This window comes from Pholcus phalangioides, unplaced genomic scaffold (assembly GCF_987345545.1).
Source record: "Pholcus phalangioides strain wild (caught in Gottingen) unplaced genomic scaffold, Ppha-v1.0 ptg000015l_1, whole genome shotgun sequence".
Classification (NCBI taxonomy): Eukaryota; Metazoa; Arthropoda; class Arachnida; order Araneae; family Pholcidae; genus Pholcus; species Pholcus phalangioides.
In genome coordinates this window covers 103,312,933-103,327,462 of record NW_028301608.1, presented here as the reverse complement: position 1 = coordinate 103,327,462, position 14,530 = coordinate 103,312,933, and the positions used below count along the sequence as shown (strand labels likewise).

General features: G+C 35.6%; 1 protein-coding gene across 1 annotated transcript; it reads left to right on the top strand.

The window, feature by feature from the left end:
• Positions 1-778: 778 nt before the first annotated feature.
• LOC149077226 (uncharacterized) lies at positions 779-13,767 on the top strand. The gene is made up of 5 exons (XM_089244962.1): positions 779-933; positions 10,232-10,355; positions 10,999-11,144; positions 12,083-12,218; positions 12,301-13,767. The coding sequence occupies exons 1-5, from the start codon at positions 894-896 to the stop codon at positions 12,545-12,547; spliced, it is 693 nt and encodes a 230-aa protein (XP_089101088.1). The 5' UTR covers positions 779-893; the 3' UTR covers positions 12,548-13,767.
• Positions 13,768-14,530: the final 763 nt, after the last annotated feature.

The following is a 14,530-nucleotide window of genomic DNA, read 5'->3' as shown; positions in this document are numbered from 1 at the left end:
CGACCACTACATGCACTAGAGTCATTCACTTCCGAGATTATGATGTTTAGATTCACGAACTTTCATGTTCAACGGTCTTTAACCCCATAAAACGAAATGTCCATCATCATCATAACTACTGATCACAACACAAGTAGTGTGAGTCACCATCCATCACACGCAGTTCATTAGCTTTACAGTGTATTATTGCTATTCTTAATAGGAGATAAAAAAAAAATGTCTCTATATAACCTCTCGGTTTTTCTTCCCCTTGACATTAATCGCTCTAAATTAACCTGAATATTAAAAAGAAAAAGTAATAGTGTGTGTGTGTGTGTTAGTGTGTGATAGGCGAGTTTTACTTCTCTAAAGGTCAAATCAGGAAAAAGTGACGAATATCAACAGTGAACAGGAAAAAGATAGATGGTGAACACAGAGCCAACGGTGGGGTTTCGGCCATTAGAGAAATCTGGCCGAAAGCTGGTCCTTTTTCTTCTCCTCCTCCTCCTTAAACAAGTGATACGACCTATTTTCACTTCTATCACTGTTTAAGGAGGTCGTTAAATGATTTCTTTTTCTTATGATTTTAGTACCTGTTTATTTACTAATTTTTTTTTTAAAAGAGAGAACTTAGGTAACTTCGAATTGGGGTCATATCAGAAAACACAAGGTGTCACATGGGGATGAAGAAGTCTTGCTTCATGGCTATTTGTCCAGCTGGCATCTTACCTAGTAAGGAGAGTGAGAGTATAAGGGGTGGTGGGGTACTTTCGAGTATATATAGTGCAGTTGCGGTTGTTAGCCCCTCGGTGTGTCTCTAGGTATCTGGTAAACATTATTACAATAGTGTGTCGGCCCATAACCAAAGAAATTCATAAACATATATTGGATACTTCCGATTAAATAAGGAAAGCATGAAGTTTCTATTGTTCCTCGCCGCTGCTCTTGCCGTAGGTGAGTAGAACGTACCATGGTTCGTTTTTAGGTAAAGCGGAAACAATTAGACCATAACGTCGGAATAGTATAACGTCCATTTTAGTTTCAGTCAGATTTTTAGACGTCCAAGTTATTGGAATATGTATTTCTTGTTAAACTTTCCCGTGTTTAGTACCACGTTTGGATTCCATAAAATGCTCACAAAATTACGATTTTGTTAGCAAATTTAAACGTTTGAAATATTTTCAATGCCGACTCCAGCATTCCAGAACAAGAAATTTCTTGATAGGTTGGTAGATGGTTTTTCATTTGGCAGGCTTACTCGTACATAGAGTAACTAATAGGCGATTCTTAGAAGTGGTGTTGTACTGAGGTATGGCTGTATTCTTTCGTTTCCATGCCCAAAATTGTTTCTTTGATTAAAAGAATTTTGACACTTCTAGTGTTACTTATTCCGAGCCTAAACTCTACGTGTCAGTAGTTTTTCCCCATCTATTTTAAAGTGTGTAATTTCGTAAGCGATGCATTAAACATTTTTAATGTCTATTCTGATTGCCCTCTTGTTCGTTCAACAAACGTACCATGTTTGGACTGAATTTCCGTAATGCTGTGTATGCAACATTACAGCTATTCAAATAATTATCTTTTATTAAAAAAACACTCCTCCATGCTAAAAATTTTTATCCAGAACATAAATTTCAGCTAGACCAGCACCAAAAAAGTATTTTCTCTCTTGTCAATGACTATAAATTATATTGAGATATTTTTATTCCTTGTTAATAAAGCTAAAAATCAAAAAAGTGAATTCATATATAATATATTCATAACCAAGAATGTTATTTCATTTTTATGCGAATGCTGCATTTTTCCCCCGATTAGGATGAATAACCTGCCAAAATTACGGCAGCACAACATGTGAAGGATGAAACTGTGTGTGTGAATCCGTAGTTCTATTATAAGCGACGTGTGTACACTCACTCATAGATTGGCCGCTAGTCTCATACCAACTAAGGATGAAATACCAGTAAAGTCGAACTAGAGGAGTTCAAATTTATGTTTATTTTTTTCTGCATTGAAGTTATACCTTTATCAAATCAACTATCCCGATTTTTTTCCATGGGATGAGAAAAACTTGTGAGAAGAGAGTTTGCACAACACTGAATTACAATACTTTTTTAATATACATATACTAATACTACTTAATTGTATATGTGTGTACCTCGTAAACATTCCTCTGGAATTTTCTAACGAATTGGAATACACAGGAACGTGTTGCGTGCACATATTCATGACTCTAAGATACTTATGTTGTCAGAGTGTGATGGGTTTTTTGTGTTGTACTACTACAATAACACGCACCCCAACTCCAGTTCTATCGCCTTACAGCAATTTACTACAGTTCCAGTTGGGTCGGAAATCTTTATCGCTAGAAAAAGTCATGATGTACTTCCGTATCGTCTTGAGCATGGAGGGGACTATGCGAGAGTACATTAAAAAGGCGGCATCTATCGGTGGTCACCCCATGTCCAATAGGGAAGGAACTTATCTATGTCCTTTTCACAGTTCGAACCCGCGGACCAGAAGGTAGTCTCTATGGTGGTAGATGAGCATCTTAACACTGAGCTCGTGTTATACCGGTACTGCCTTTATGTTTTGAGGTGAAAATTGTGGATTTATGTAAAAATCCACGTATTTTTCATTTTATGTAAAAATCGTATTGTAGGTTTGCCTGCATTCTGTGGGTTGATTTTTTCCACATGGGAGACCGATTCTCATCCACCCCTCATACATAATTTTAACCGAAGAACTGTGTTAACTGAAACAAACTGACAAGAACTGAAGTCGTCTTTGCATTTGTCCCCTAAATAGTCTGCTGGCTGATAATGAGCCATTTATAAGAGAAGAAAAATGCAGCTTCAAAATGCAAATTTTTTCAAGAAAAAATTTTGGATGGGAAAAAAAGTTATGCTACGAGAGATTGTCCGTGTCCCTACGATTCCAGTTGGAAATATTTGTGCATCCTCTATGACGTTTTGCGGCTTTGGAATTTGAATATTTCATTGGGACGATAGATTCCCGTCCTTTGTTTCACAATCTGTCAATTTTATTACTTACACGGTGATGGCAGAATAAGTCGATTATCATTTATTCTAAAAAATCGGATAATAATTGAGTGTTAATTTCTATTAATCAACTGAAGATGTTTTTCTGGTTTCCTCATAGTATATTTCTTATTCTTATTGTAATAATTTCTCAGAAAAATGCAGGATAATTAATAGTTACTCAAATATTTTGATGAATCAATCACATTCATACAAAAAAATGATTTTCTGTAGAGAATATTTCTTATACTATGAAATAATTCACAAAACTTTATAAAACAATAACATGAAGTAAAAAGGCAACTTTTTCTGGATATTATGCAGAGAAGAATTCAGAAGGAAAAGCCAACTTGTCTCCGACGGGAATCAAACCCAGTAAACACCATCTATAGCAGAAGGCCTCAGCTCGACGTCTTTGAAGAAAGCCATTGGATATAGCAGGGCGGCGCATGCACCATCTTTTTTTTTTTAATATATCCAAAGGCTATAGGTGAGATGACCTTCTTCAGTGACGTCACGAGTTTCACGCAGATGCCTTCTGCTGCAGATGGTGTTGACCAAGTCCTCATGAAAACCGACCTTTCCTACATCTATTAGGCTGAGAAACATCATCTCACTTTTACCAATGGTATGAAGTATCATGGTCATGAAAATCATAGTTTTTTTTTCATTAAAAATGTAATAATCAGTATGGTAAAAGCATATTGTTACATCTTTCTGAAGGGCCCCCGTTGCAAAGACGGCTTCTGCGTATAGAACAAGTTTGGAATTCTCCATTATATAATATTGGGTGAAAAGTCCGTGACAAAATTTGAAAAATAAAAAAAAGAATCACCCGATTGCCTCCAAAAAGTAGAGATTTTGCACGTAAATACTTACATTGACGTAGAGTTGTTTTTTCCTTTACAATTTTGAAAAGTTCGGCATTTTACTCACAGATGGTGCTGCTTCATAGAAGTATCTTCAAAATACACGAAAAGTGACATAAGTGTAGATGGGTGTAACAGTTCAACTACATGCGCAAATTTTATTTTTCAAGATCTGAGTTGTTTTGCATTTTGGCATCCTTGTTTGCAGCTTGTTCTTGAACGCCATGGAATGTAATATGAAAATGTCGATTGCAGCTCAAAATATAAAGGGTGGTCATGTTGAAATGCGGTAATTTTATGTAATCAAATCATAGCAAACATTAATAATGCACTATCGCATTGTATGTATTACGTCAAGTTTTTCATGATACAGCGGTCTCTCTGAGAATAACTTGAATTTTTTTTTTCAAATTCATTAAAAGTACTTTATTGTAGCCACTATGGAGACGTTTTTAAATGAAATTTGATTGTGGTCTTCCATTCGAAAAAAGTCTCTCAACAGAGAGCAGGCAGACCTTCAACACAATACTTACATAACATGAAAATTCAGCTTGCCATTTAACGTGAAAAAAAAAAAATTGACATTTTCATTTCAAAATGTAAAAGGCAAATTGCAACACCAGACGATCATGCATAATTCTGACAACATAACCACGTTAAGGCCACATATGCCACTCATAACAAGCATTACGGCATGCACGAGTGTATTAAAAATTCTTCAGAAGAATACTAAAGGGAAGTGTACGTATACGGTTAAACAGAAATTACTGTTCATGATGTTATTTCTATTATATATGCCGTATTTTGCAGTAGTAGTGTAGGCACAACTTACTTGGTAGTAAATTGCCCATGGCGAAGAAACCGGAGTTTGAAAGCAAAGAACAAAAATTGTGGAAATACACGATCGATAGCCCATCATCTTCGAACTTGCGTCAACATGATGAATTTATTGCGGAAAAATACCCTCGTAAACTTCAAAACGAAAAAAAAAAAAACCATGTCGGATCTAATTTTTAAAAAAATTGAAAAATGCTCCATTTTTTTTTTCAGAAACTATGTTACCTATAATAAATTCCTTGCTTTTATTATTATCGAATACATGTACAGTCAATTCGTGATAACCGTAGAACTCCGATAACTCGATCATTTTTGTCACCCCCACGGTCATTTTCTGCACTCCAGGACCAATTAGACCGGAATCTACAACTCATCGCCGATTCCGAACGGCAGCTTTTTGTACACTTACCGAGAGACTGGTACGTTAACCCCTCGGTAGCAATCTTTTGTGTGGTTGTGTCACCGTTTCTGTTGTGTCCTCGTGTCAGGAAAGTATCTGACAAGGGCGAACCCCGGTTACCTTACTCGCGACACCTCTAAACATCATTCAGTGCTTTAGGCGAGTATCTTATTGACCTGGGCTACCACGCCCTCCGATACCTCGGATATTTTTTTAACCCATTATATCCTGACGGTACGTCAAAGTGCTAGGTTCGATAATTGGTTTCGAATTAACCAATTTTCCCAAGAACATTGTTAATGTTTTTCTCTTTAATTAGCACTAAATGACCTATCAAATAATTTGCATGATAACTATTAATTATTATCATCACATCTATACTTTTGTTTTAATTTATCATAATTTTTTTCTTATTCTGCCTTTTCACATTGTCGGATATAAAAGGTTAAGTCGAAGTTTTTACTCACATTTCCAGAACTTTTTTCGTACTTTAATGTAAATCTTTCCCCTTAACTCGAAGTTTCCTTTAAACGCTCACCATGGCAATGAACTTAGTCACCTGTGTTGTTTGCAATTCATTTGTTGCAAATCTGGTCTTATCGAAATCGCAATTCACCTTCTCCCAGTCGCGAGTGGATTCAGGGTTGAAATGTCAGTACAAATTCTGATTTTTCAAAAACTTCGAAGTGAAAGCTGGAAGCTTTAGATTCGAAAGAAAAAAGAACATATCAATTAAATGGAAAGAAATTCACTTCTCAATTTAATCATTAAAACTATACAAAAATTTAATCTATTCGATTGATTTTTCCAGTTACTTTCAATGGCCAATCAAGGGTAAAAATAGGGAGTTTTCCTTTTTTCCGTTATCTGTGAAATAGTTATTCCCTTTAATTATATTTCCTCAATTTGATTCGATTTTATAAATGTCTGAACTCGTAAAATGTCAGCAGCTCTAAAAAAAATGACACTCGCAAATAATTAATTCGGTCTAGATAAAAAGTACTTTATTCATTTAAGAAACTGTATTTTATACTGAAATGAAATTAGAAGATGTTCTTTCTGAAATACCAAAAAATAAAAGAAATTGTTCGGTTTCGTGACTATATATTTGCCATGTATATTCAAATATATACCGAACCATAGAGAGTTGAAATATTACATGCCCTAATCAATATTTTATATGGTAACGTTGGAAAAAGTCCGTTTATAATGTTTACATGCTCCGGGCATGCCGGCCAATATATTCTTCCATCTCTGGAATTGATGTCATAAATTCTTACCATGGGCGATTGATCGGATAGCTAACCTGTGCTTTCATTTTTGTATGATTGGGCTACGTGTTGACGCTGTATGAGTTTGTTAACTCTTTGAATTTGTTTTCCTTTTTTTGGATCACCTAGTTCTCTCTTTCTGCGACTTCCTCGTCCCCTAATGAGTTCCATCGCCCCATGCTGCGGGGGGAAAGTAACCAAAAGTCTGGTGAAATCTAGTCTGAACTCGTTTCACTAGGTTAACGGAAGAAAGTAATTTTCATCTCTATCTCTATCTCTCTTTTACGTTTGTTTGGATCTCTCTGTCTCACTTTACCATCGTAATACAACTCTTATTTTTTCTTCTTAATATCAAGCAACTACTAATGCAACTTCCTGCCCGAGAGCAGAATCATTTTATTGGTCCCCCTTTTTATGACCGAGTTCTTCCGCAGTTTGTGCGCGTGTCATTCGAAATACGCCCATGTGTATTCGGGATGGATGTATATCATTTTTTGGCCATTGCTGTTGTTGTGTTTGTTCTTTTCTCTTCCAAGTTAATTTTGTCGTTTTAGGTTCACAGACCGATACGTATCTTCCTAGGTATATGAGGAAGCTGCGGAGATCTTTGTGCTACTTCATGATGGAGTTTTATGAAGGGAAAAATAGAAAGAGTTATATAGACGAGTTAATGAGTGCACCAACAATAATAGAGAGAAATCAATAGGTTGAGGATAATATTAGATTGCAGATAAAATATATATGATATTGGTTATCACACTGGTAACCACTGATATACGTACTAGTGGTCTTTAAGCAAGTTTATATTATGTAAAGTTAGATTGTGTTGTAAGGGGATAACAGAAAATATAACGCGAACACAAAAATGATTGGACTAACATGAAACATGATCCCATTACATCAGTGGTTCTCAAACTTGTGTAATCCGATTCTCCTTCTCCATCTGCGGCTCCCCAGAACAGTTTAGTACAATGTTTCTCAACCTGGGGCTACAGGGTTGGTACTGGAATGTTCTAAGGAAGGGCCACGGTTGGAAATTGAGTAGAAAGGGAACCATTACATTAACCACCGTGGTTATAGGGGTTGCAGAGAGCTTCGAAAAAAAAATTAGATTTGAAGAAATAGTATAACATCTCATAATAAACCTTTTGAGTGAAATATGGTTGGGGAAAAGCTGTGACAATTTTCAGAATCCACCAGAGTTCCCTCGCACAGCCCGGTCCATCTTACAGCAAGGGCTCCAGACCTGATGCCCATGGGAGGCCTACGTGATGAGATCTGATACTATCGAGCTCAAGTATGCGAATATGTAAGCTGTTATTATTCCGGCTGAGTACGAGACCCCAGAACACCTTTTTGCCGCGCACCTACGACTTTGCAATTTGCAACGGCAAAGCATTGGAATTCCCCCCACATCACAAAAATGAGGTTTACCAGAATCTTGCCCAGGGGAAAGTAGATCGATTTTTTGTAAAATTTTTATTCGCTATAAATTTACTGAAAAAGTAAATTGAATACTCATTTCTGGATGACGGGGAAGGCTGTATAAGTCGGTGGATGTATGGGAAGAAAATATGGTTCACGGATCCATGGGAGAGAAAAAGAATTAAGAAAAAAATTATAGACGTTTTTTAAGTATAATATTTCTTAGCCTGCACGATATATATAGTTTTAAATATTTTGCATTCATGATAGAACTACTTTAAAGCATAGACAGGCAAAGAAATAAAAGACAAAAATTTTACATCAATATCCCTAGCTTGCTGCGACACCCTGGACAAAAGTTGGCGATGCCCCCAGGAGCCGCGATGCACACTGTATGTGAGAAACATTACAATACATGAAGTGGAGTCTGTTGCTACGCTAAACATAAGCACTGGTTTCTAATTTTTTTATACGTGCTGAGGCTATTCTGTGTGCAACATATGCATTCTGAGGCTATTCAGTATTTTCTCATCGCACTTAAGCTGCATTTAAACATTTTTTCAGTTTTATTTAACAATATATATGTATATTATTAACTAAACTTAATATATCATGGGGTGCACAACCTCCAACTCGTGGGCCAAATGAGGACCGCTAAATGATTGAAGCAGAAAATGATTAGTAATACACACACATAATTCCCGAGGAAAATACGGGAAATCAGTATTCCGATGGCGAAAATACGTGAAATCACCAACTATTGCCAAAAGTTGCGGAAGGAAATGAATTTTTTTTTTGCCATTTATCACTGAAAAATCGGCACGTGGGGGGGGGGAATGAAGCGTAATTGCAAATCGAAGTGAATTGAAATGCAATTCACGAAAACAAAACGATTCGTTTGATATAATATGTGACATGCATATTTATGTGAATACAATTAATTATGATAATAGAATAATTATTGAAATATATATATATAATTCTGAAGACATGAGTATAATATTGATTAATTTCAGAAAAAGAACCAAAACTGAAGTAAGCTTTCTTGAAAACACGGGAAGAAGCGAGACATTTTCATGAGAAAATATCATAACTGAATGATCACCTTATATACACAGGGTATTCTGTAAGTGCTACTGCGGTCGTTATCGCATCAACCGTTTATCGCAGAGGTATGGTTTCAATTTAAAAAATGCTCAAAATGCATTCAAAAATCACCCTATACCAGCTTGGAGAGTGGAAAAACCGTGTATCACAAAATAAAAAAAATCTACACTTTTATACGGATCCCTGACCGCTAATTTCCAATTAGAAAGTTGTTTCTCCGTTTTCCCTGAGGCCAACAAAAACAATTTCATGTTTCCAAGTGTATTATTCACTGAGATATTAAAATTCAAAAATTGGAAAACTTGGGAAAGAACAACATAAAAGGGGGAAGGAAACGTTGTCTGATAGTTTTTGACGTTCTTTTCCATTTTTCCTCCGATTTTGGGATTCAAATATCTCAGTGAATATGTCAATTAAAACCATGAGATTTTTTAGTTGCGTTCACAAAAGACAGGGCTACAACTTCCCAAATAAAAGTTAGAGGGCGAGGGGGGCCGTATAAATATTCAGATGTTTTATTTTGTGATGCACTGTCTCTCCACCCTCAAAACCGGTAGAGGAAAATTTTTGACCGCCTTTTCGAACATTTTTAAAATTAAAATCATACCTCTAGACGAACGGTTCATGAGATAAAGGTCGCAGTAGCACTTACAGCACACCCATTATATGTTGCAGTAAATGAGATAAGTCAGGAAATTATGCATAGTCACCCGTTATTATGTATAATGACCTACCACCAGTGCGTCCATCACGTACGGGAGAAACCGATAAGTGGTTGAATTAAAGTGATATATATATATTTCCGCGTGATATCTGCCGTATTCATCATACTTACCAACTTATTCCGGGAGTTATGAATAATCACTGGTAAAAATGATAGAAATAGGAAATTTTATCAAACTTTCCAAAATGATCTTGATGAATTTGTTACATTTACCGTAACATGTATATACCAGGGAGAATTAGCAATATTACTAATCTGGCTCGTGGACCGAAGAAGTTGCTTTCCCTTGAATTATATGTTTGTTACTTGTTTCACTGTTTCAGAAGTTTTTGCAAAAACTTCTTTCGCTCATCCGCCCCCCACCCATTGGTACATCAAAGCACATTTCAAATAGTTGCAAGTTTTAGTAATCTTATCATTTAATTGAAGTATCTTTGTAGCTAACGTTTCATAATTTTTTTTTCTGGAGTGATTTTTTCTAATAGTAGGTGGTCTAAATATTTCGATTCCAATGATGTTAAATTGGTCTCTCAAAATGATGCCTTTTTATTTATTAAATTGGTGTGTCCTTCCATTTTCAGCATATCAAGCATCTGCTCAATCATGCCATCTTCGAGAAGTCGACCTGTGCGTGGCAACAATGATTTTTCATTACCAAGGTAGTGGAATTCCTGAAGATGAACCTGGTGTAGAACAATTCTGCGAGTACGTGGTTTTCTTTGATTTCAAAGTGATTAGAGGTTTCGAAACATAATCCATTCGGAAAATAATCATTCTCATTTTCATTAACACAAAAATTTTGATTAATTAATCTATAATAGTTACTATTTAGTTATTAGATTATTGAACATAGAAAATAGGCGCGTTTATCTTCAAAAAAACTTTTGAATAACAAGAACATAGAAAGTATTCAAATGATATTTTCGTACCTAGATAATATAATGAAACACGATACCATTACAATTGAAGACTTTGATATTGAAAATCTCTTAATAATTCACTCAATTGTTTTCACTCTTTATTTACATCATATGGTAAGGTACATCTCTGTATTCTGGATGCCTCCCTACCTTGGACGATTTTGAATAAAACCGCTCAAAACCATGTAACTCAGAATGTAGAAAATACCGTATCTTGGACAGATTTTAATGGATAGTGGGTGTCGAACTTAGATAGGTTTTACGGTATTTATATGAATAACATATGCTGTACACATCCAGAATCCAGAGCTCTTTAAACACTATTGAATTGTTTTCTAAATTACTTTTGAAGAAATATATTTTTAGTTCTTTGAAACGGTGGTTTGGAGATTTAGTATTTGATATTGAATATGTAATTTATATTTTAGAGCCCTACAAGAAACAATCCAGTGCATCCATAACTTCACGAACAAGTGCATGACTCCAGTTCAGAGAGAAGTTTTGGAGTTGGTCGCAGAGGGTTCCATGAAGACCATCAACGATTTCTGTACTCAGGGATCTGAGCTGCGTGCAAGTAAGTAAAAATGCATGTGATTGGTTATTCATTCATGTACAGTGGTACCTCCCGGTTAACAAAGAAATTTCGTTAAGGAATGACGTTCGTAAGCCAAAACGCAATTTTCCCATGGTTTTCTTAGGAAAATATTTTAATTCGTTGCAGAAACAGGCCCAAAATTTGAAAAAAAAAAACTTTTTGTAATATACCAACTAGCATTATAAAAATGGAAAAAAATACTGAAAGCTAAAATGATCAGCTTCAAAATTAGATAAATGAGAATTTTTAAGAAGTTGAGATACTGACAATTTTTATTGAACCATTTTACACTATATACACAACCAATAACAGCTTTAATCTACTAAAGACACAGTCTGCTTGTAACTACGAAGTCGAGTTCGTAGGTATCCCCTATTCATTTGTGTTTTGTTAGCTCATTTATGTATCTGATACATGCAGGTGGAAAAGACAAGCTCCTACAATTCCCATACTAATCTGTTGGATGCTAACAGTCTAGCACTGAAGAAACGTGTATTCTTAAAACCCCTCTTTTTCTAAAATGCATTTTGTATCAGCTAAATCTTTCATTTTAGATCAAATGATTCAAGAACTTTCATAAATAGAAGTGGAGCTACACCTCGAAAAAGATTCCGCGATGAATATGAGTTAATCGGGCTTGATTGACAGTAACTCTAATATGATGATTGGTTCTAAAATTCAGCTCACGACGTGGCTGTTTTATGTTAGCGCGTGAATCCGTACCGTATCGACGAAAATATCCGTTTGCCAAATCTGTACAAGTTAGCAGAGGCAAAAAGTTATCGTAAAATAATGTTCGTTAGCGGAGTTATCAATGTAGTTTTTTCCCCTCTAAGTAGTTCAGCAATTTCACTTGTAATTATTAAACATAAAAAAAACCGCCCTAATCGCTCTTACATTTTCTTCTCTAATTCAAGAATACTTGAAACACGCCAAATGCTTAGCTGACGTCCATGCTGAAGATTCAATGAGGGATTGTATGACCGATATGCAAGTCACCATCGAAGCCACCACAACTACTACCTTCGACAAGCGAGTCGGAACTATGTGCTGGTAGGTTGACTAATGTTTGAATAGTCATTACGATTTTATTCGATTTTATAAGAATGCATCTGACTTCATCTCTCATTTTCAGCGGTTTCCGTCGTTTCTTGAGCTGCGGAGAGGCACTCACCCAGAAGAAGTGTGGAGCAGAAGCAGTCGAGATGGGAAGAACTATGGCTGAACTGGCAGTTACTGAACTCCCCAGCGTTGTCTGCAATTCGTTCGACCCCAAGAGCTCCGAATGCAAAGCTTTCCTTCCACCAGCTGGAACAACGCCAAAGGGCACTGCTTCAAGCTCTCAACTCGCAAGGCTTCTCGCTACTGCACTCGGAAGCTAAGTCAATCGTTTCCCCTGAAAGATGAGATCGCGAAGATCATCTAATCCTTCTCTCTTTTTTTTTCTCTCTCATATTCTTCTTAATTGCTTAATGAATTTTCGTCTTATTTATCGGAAGACTGACTCTTTTGCGGTTTATGGATCTCAAGAAAACGCTTACGTAAAATAATAGGAAAAATTCTCTTCCCTTCATAAAGATAACTTATATTTTAATAAAACCATAGAATTTATCACTAAAAAAATACATAATAGACGAACAAAGAGCAGGTGCAATCATTTACAAACAGTAAATTTGCATATGAGTGAGGTTCACTAAAATGCGCCGAAAATACTTTTAAAAAACTATTTTTTTTTAAGAAAATGGAGATTTTTTATTTATTTCTTTTATTTATTTGCATTCTTTTGTCTAAAACGAGAAGAAAAATGTGATCCGATTTGACTGTAGTAATTGAAAACATTAATTGAAACTACTATATACAAGCTTTGTTTTTTCTCCAAAAAAGATCTTTCGCGGAATATTTTATATTAGGCTTCCTAAATAAAATAAAAACAAATATGGTTCCTGACAAAAATGTTTGAATTCAATTTAAACTGATCAAAAGCTGGTCTTTCAAGCTTGAAAGCTATAATTTTATTATTATTTTTTGACTAGTTGTCAAAGTGTTTGATTGGTATCATTAGGAGAAATGATGAAAAACACTGGAACGCGCTGGATGAACACTAGAACACCTAATGAAATTATCCATTTGTTCAAGTTTTTTTTGCCGTTTTTCCTGATATGATGTAAACCACTAGTGTTGAAGAAACGTCGAGGACAAATCTGAAGAAACTAAATCTTTCAAGCAATAAAGCGATTTTTCATTTGAAGATGGCACAAAAACTTTATCAGATACTTAATTTACGTTATTTTTACAAATATTAGTGAGTAATCAATCTTGATATGTTCATGAAACTGACAAGAAATGTCTCAATTTCAATGAAAGAAACAAAAGACAAAAGAATAAGTTATGAATAAAATAATTCATCAGAATAATTTCTCGAATCTCAACTACCGATAACTACGAGTATTTCTAACCGAACTCAGTGAGAAGAAATTCGATCATGTATGTTCTTTTTTATATCAAGTGGATTCGATGGCATTAAGGAATGTTATTGTGCTGGATAGCAGTGACCGTTTTATTTGTAATCTCTTGTAATAAAAATAAATGTATTTGTGAGAAATCGTGGACTGTATGTGGGAGTGTGTTTTTTATAGATTTTTTTCAATATCAATTCAATTTTACGCACTGGTATGCAAAAATTAAGGACGAGATGGTTCTTCTGATGTAATGTCACGAAAAAATATTCCGAATCGACACAAATAATACCATAAGATCTCCAAGACGTAAGAACTTGGAAAAAAGTAAACAAAACTTTCCAAAAAAAAGAAATCCGAAGGATAAAAAGGAACTTTATTAGAAAATTAGATTGAGCACAATCAGACGGAAGACCGAAACGTCCATGTGACCAGCGACTGGCAAGGAAAATCCTGCCAAGTCTCTTTCAAAACATTGTCTGGGCTCACCTGGTCAACGATTAGCTGAGAAGTGAGAATATTTTTATATGCCTTAACCCTATAGAACATGTCTGGGACACTCTTGGGAGGGTAATTGCATCTCGCCATCCTCCTCCGACAACCATCCCGGAGCTAAAAACTGCGTTGTTGCAGAGTGGGACCGATTGTCTCAGGGACACCTCAACTGTCTCGTGTACAGTATGCCGTCTGACCGTGAGACGTGACCATACCCCATATTAGACTCATTTTCGGTTTGATCTCGCATCGTGGATTTTGGCCATTCCTGCAATGATGAGCTTTACTGACAATCATGCGTGCGTACCATGACTTTTGTATGGTACACCTCTTTCTTTGTTATAACTGGGTATTCGTACCAAATTTCATCAAAATCTGTCCGTTGGTTTTTCAGAAATTTCAAAATATTGGGCT

What these genes read in the sequence shown, in the direction of transcription:
- LOC149077226 (XM_089244962.1), top strand. Translation starts at nt 894, where the DNA reads ATGAAGTTTCTATTGTTCCTCGCCGCTGCTCTTGCCGTAG. An exon ending in CGCCGCTGCTCTTGCCGTAG is followed by an intron (nt 934 to 10,231) that starts GTGAGTAGAACG and finishes TTCCATTTTCAG; the next exon opens with CATATCAAGCATCTGCTCAA. An exon ending in CGAGTCGGAACTATGTGCTG is followed by an intron (nt 12,219 to 12,300) that starts GTAGGTTGACTA and finishes TCTCATTTTCAG; the next exon opens with CGGTTTCCGTCGTTTCTTGA.